This window comes from Penaeus chinensis, chromosome 31 (genome assembly GCF_019202785.1).
Source record: "Penaeus chinensis breed Huanghai No. 1 chromosome 31, ASM1920278v2, whole genome shotgun sequence".
In the NCBI taxonomy this organism is placed as follows: domain Eukaryota; kingdom Metazoa; phylum Arthropoda; class Malacostraca; order Decapoda; family Penaeidae; genus Penaeus; species Penaeus chinensis.
The window spans coordinates 30516221-30521792 of NC_061849.1; the positions used below are offsets into that span (position 1 = coordinate 30516221).

At 39.0% G+C, this 5572-nt stretch overlaps 1 protein-coding gene across 1 annotated transcript in view; it reads right to left on the bottom strand.

Annotated features, from left to right (window-relative positions):
• Nucleotides 1–1419: 1419 nt before the first annotated feature.
• Nucleotides 1420–5572, bottom strand: part of LOC125042208 — an 8787-nt gene continuing 4634 nt past the window's right edge. The window contains exon 8 of the mRNA XM_047637704.1: nt 1420–5566. Coding sequence (XP_047493660.1) covers nt 2575–5566 — 2992 coding nt within the window. The 3' untranslated portion in view covers nt 1420–2574. The remainder of the gene's footprint in view (nt 5567–5572) is intronic.

Consider the following 5572-nt stretch of genomic DNA (forward strand, 5'->3'; position numbering starts at 1 on the left):
GTGTGTATATGTATATATGTGTATATATATATATATATATATATATGATATATGTAATATATATATAATGTATATACAATGTATATATAATGTGTATATATAATGTTTATATAATGTATAAATAATCTATAGATAATGTATATATAATATATATAATATATATAATACGTATATATATACATATATATAATACATATATATACATTATATATATAATACATATATATACATTATATATATATATATATATATATAGATATTCATATATATATATATATATACATATATATACATATATATATATTATATATAATTATATATATATCAAAGTGCATAATACATACAATTACTATAAAAATGTATATAACGAGCAAGATGTTTCTGATGTTTATACTAATTCTTCATCTATTTGTATATACTAATTCTTAATCTCTTAACCACTGACAACCTAGTTTAGTTTTTTAAAAATATATACATTTGCACTGGTCTTTCGGCTTTTTGTAGAAATACATCAAGCACATCACTAGGTAAGGCAATCCACATTACGCAGTGGGACAGTTACATTCATAAAACAAACCTGCAACTGAACTCTTAGTGTACAACTAGCGACTCGGCATTAGCAAGGGATGCTGCCAGCACACCTTTCAGACAGGCAGGGGTATAGTGTGTGTGTGTGTGTATATGTATATGTATATATATATATATATATATATATATATATATATATATATATATATATATTATATTATATGTATATATATGTATGTATATATATATATATATATATATATATATATATATATACTGTATATATATTGTATATTATGCATATGGTACAAATTATGTTATAATGCATATAGGGTATATGTGTATGATATAAACACATATGACATATGATTTACTGGAATTACCAGTGTATAAGGCGCATGGTTTTATATGTGAGGGGAGAGGAGAGGAGAGAGAAGAGCGGAGAGTGAAGAGAGGAGAAAGATAAATGAGGAGAGATGAGGGGAGAGGACAGGAAAGGATAGGAAAGAAGAGAGCAAATATAGGATAGGAGAGGAGAGAGAAAGGGTGAGAAGAGAAGAGTGGAGAGAGAAGAGGTGATGTTAGGAAGAAGAGAGGAAAGAGGAGAGAACTGAGGAGAGAGAAGTGGTGAGAGAAGAGAGGAGAGAGGTGAGCAGAGTAGAGACTGAAGGAGAAGAAATGGGAGAAAGCAACAAAACAACAGTATTTAAAAAATTGCAATAAGCAAGTAATTAAATTTACATATTTATACATACATATGTGTGTGTGTGTGTGTGTGTGTGTGTGTGTGTGTGTGTGTGTGTGTGTGTGTGTGTGTGTGTGTGTGTGTGTGTGTGTGTTATAAAACTCATATTTGGATGGGAGAAGGTTACATAAACAGTTTTGATAAATCTTACATTTTAATAAGTAAATATATGTAAATATATTTGGAATATAATATCACGATATATAAAAATGACTTTTAACATGTACACTCAGCTATGCTACAATTTACAAAAGTTTCACCTCCACTTTCAGAACACACTATACATCACATACTCCACAAGGTAACAAACACACAGTATTTTGTAATGTCAACACTGAAACCACTTTCATTCACTTTGGTTATGTTGGGTTTGGTACCATCTCTCAAGTCATTAATTGAGAGAGAGAAAAATCATCATTATATGGTTATGAGAACTTAAGGGGAGAGTAAACCATACATCAATTTCTAACACTGTTTCCACTCCCTTTTCATTTTTTTTTTTTTTTGGTAATCAGGTCATTTATATACAAAGAGAGCCAAAAAAGGAGAGAGAAGGAAAGTTTTTTGGGGGAAATAATGCATACGGCATACAATCATATGATGATGAATTACCAGTACATATATCACTAAAGCTTTGCTGTCTTTCATCATAATTGTTAACTAAATGTATGGTGACAAACATACTATGATATTTAAAGGATGAATTACCAATCACACATGCATTAAAATGAGTAAAGGAAATCTGTGTGAGTAAATGCAAGAAGATACCTTATGAGTTAAGGAATGTGTGCCGACATAGATACAACAAAGGTTAATGACAGTATTGACTAAGAGAAGTACAGCCTCCATAAAAAAAAAACAATTATTAATGAAACACATAGGATGTGCTTATCAGTACTAAAATAATGCTATGTTTCCATACTGCTTTCTTACTAACTAAAATGAATAGCTGATACAATAAGATTTAATTCCTAAAATTAGTTTTTCAAAAAGAAAAATTACAGTATCTCTTACTTCGACATAAAAGTTAAAGATCACTAAAAATGATATATATATAAAAAAAAATTACAAATGAATGTGAAAGCTTTAACTTAAATTCTGTCTTGTATATACATGTCTATCCTATCAATTATTACCCTAAGTTAGCATTCAAGAAACATGGAACATTATGAATGTATGAACAAATCATAACTGAAATAATGTATATATTTCACTAAGTGTCTGAATCTCCTATTGAGAGGGGAAAAAATAAATAATAACAATCATTAAATATTGTATCAATTGCTACAGACCTGAAATCTTTATATTCTTCTGGAAAATATCTTTGAAGTTGGTGATAAGGTTGACTTTTGCATATTGAAATTGGGGGACTGTGGAGAGGATAATACAATGCGGCTTATTGAAATGTTTTGCTGGCCACTGGGGTTCTCAGTGCTCTCCGTCACACTTATAATGGCTGGCCTGCAGGGCTCTTGCTGGTAGGGAGGCAGACCTAGGATGCCTGAGAACATGGCTTGGCTTTGGCCAAGCCTGCTGCCACCATCGGCTAGAGGGGAGGCCTGCTTTGCCTTGAGGCTCAGGACACTCTGAGAGGAACCAAGACCACTGCCAGAGGGACGACTTCGAATGTCTTGACTGTTCTCATCACTTGTGAAAATTCTGGTAGGTTTTAGTGCAAGACTCTGGCTACCATGAGCAACTCCTGATTGAAGTGATCCATAAAATGGCTTTGGCAAGAGAACACTTGGAATGTATTCAGCTTCCTTTATGGCTGGCATGGCCAGGGACTTAGAGCTTGTGTGTATTTGGTGGACATTTTCTGATAAGGGGATCCTTTGCTGATGGTCAGAAAGGTTGAACTTAAGTACACTTTCTGGAGATGGCACAACACTGGACACAGCACTGAGTATGCTTATCTGGGGTAGCTGCTTATTTCCTTCAGGTGTGCTCGTCTTGGGGCCTTCAGTCAGGTTCTTGGCTCCTTTGATAGGAACTGGAGTCTTCTTGACAAGGGGTTGCTTGTTCTCAGGAGTGCTGGTCTTTGGTGTTCTTTTGGTGAGCCTGTTATCAGCAGGAGTCTTGATGTGGGGAGTTTTATGGAGGGCTGTGGCACCCTCACTTTCCAAAAGCCTTGTCTTCAGAGCTATTTCTGTGTTGAAGGGCTCTGGCCCAATCTTCATGCCCAGGGTGTTGGATGGTGTTACATTCCTAGACTTGAAAGGACTCTTGAGGCGAGGAGTGTCCATCTTGTCTTCCCCTTTCTTTGGTGTAATTACATGGACTCGAGGCCTCCTGAACACCTTCATGCCTGCCTGGAGTGCCTTTGCAGTCCTGTCTTGGAAGGAGTTTCTTCTCTGGGTTGAGGGACGTCTTTTCATGGGAGATCGTAGAGGCGTCCAGTGGGGGTTCTCAAATCTTTCACGTAACATGGAGAACTTTCTTCTTGGTCTGTTGTTGGATGGGTCTGACCGGACTGGGGTGGCACCTGGGCCAAACTTCAGGCGAGGTGTGCATGGCGTAGCTGCTGCAGTTCCCCCTTGGCTACTGATCTGCTTGGCTTCTTCTTCTTCCCTCTTCTTTTGCTCCTCTATCAGCTGACTCACCTCCAGCAAGGTCTTGTTATCTGGGACAGAAATTGCTCTCATCATTTCCCTTGAAGTATCACGTGTGCTTCGCTTGGAAGCAAGTGAACCTGAAGAGCTGTTCTTCCTCATTCTCTCACTGTAATATCTGAATGAAAGGTCAGACATTGTGGAGTAATAGAGGTTGCAAAGAGATTCCTTGGCCCGAACATCACCAATGGTGACTACCAAGGAAGATTTGCTCGTCAGGGAACTCATCTGTGATGACGCATAAGAGGTGTCTGGCTTTGCAACATCTCCAACCCAAATAGTTTCATAATTGGGAATGTCGTCCACAGAACTAGACTTGTTCATGGGTTTGCTTGCTCGAAGCTGGTTCAGAACTGCCATGAGCCTGTTGTCATCCTTTGCTTCATCTGAGACTGGCTTATTATCAGTTTCTATCTCATTCTTCACTTCCTTTTCCACTTCCTCAACACCTTCAACTTCTGCTTCTCGCTCCTCCTCCTCTTCCTCAGTCTCTTCCAGACAGGTTTCCAGGCGAAGGGTGCTTAAATCTGGCAGTGATCTAGACAAAATAGACTCTGAATCATCAATAACAATGCTTGATCTCAATGCTTGTAAACCTCTGACAGAACTGTAGTCAGATAGGAAACTAGACATCAGAGTGCTGTCGAGTCCCTTAAGTCTCTCCTTATATGTACTGTCATCATGAATCCTGTCCTCAATGTCTGAGTAGGTTTTCCAGTGACGAAGACCCCACATTGCCCTGTTTATATTGATGGCACAGATATTTTCATAGTCATGTGGCACAGAGGCCTGTGTTGACTGTGTTTCATTAAGGTTTTGAGCAATCACAAGGTTAGCAGGCTTTGGAGGGAGGTTTCGCCTGAGGTCTTGTCCCTCATAAATGTTTTCGTAATCTGACTGGTTCTCTGAGCTGGTTCCTGAGGATTCCATTTCAATGATGTGCATTCGATCAATGACTGCAAGCTCTACATTGGGCACAGGGGCCTTGGAGAGCTGAGCATCACTATGATCTAGTTCCATTTCTTGTGACTTCGAGGTAAGGTTAATTGTACTAGTTGTGATGTGAGGCAGTGACGTTAGTCTCACGTCTGTCTCTGAGGTTGTTGCGTCTCTTCTTCTCACACTTGTTCTTAATATACTTGAGCCGCTGTGTTGACTGCCTGACAGCAACCCACTTCTGACACTTGTCTGACTTGTTGTTTTTGATTTTTGGGGAATACCCACACTGTTGGGACTAGAATGGACTGATTCACCAATGGCTGCACCACTATTGACACTTTTAACACACAGCTGATAAGACTCTTGGGGTAGACTTGTTGTTTCTGTTGTGCCAGGACTCTGCTCCCCTGCACTGCATAGACTCTTGAAATCAGACTGAGAGAGCCGGTACTCCAACTCCCTTGTCACAGTTCTCTCCAGGGAGCTCGGACTTGCTTCCACCACCACTGGACTCTCCTCAGAGTTTTTCTTCTCCTCAGGCACTTCACTCTGGCTCTGAGAAGTGCCCTCCTCACCCACCTCAGCAACTTGTATCTCACTGGCACAAGACACATTGGCTAGAAGATCCTGCACCGAGCACATCATCTCCACAGGGCGCTGGAGATGGGACACCAGAGGGGGAGAGGCCGAGGACTGTGATGCTGGGGAGCTCTCCAAGCTCACTCCTGGGGCTGACAGAATGCTGTAA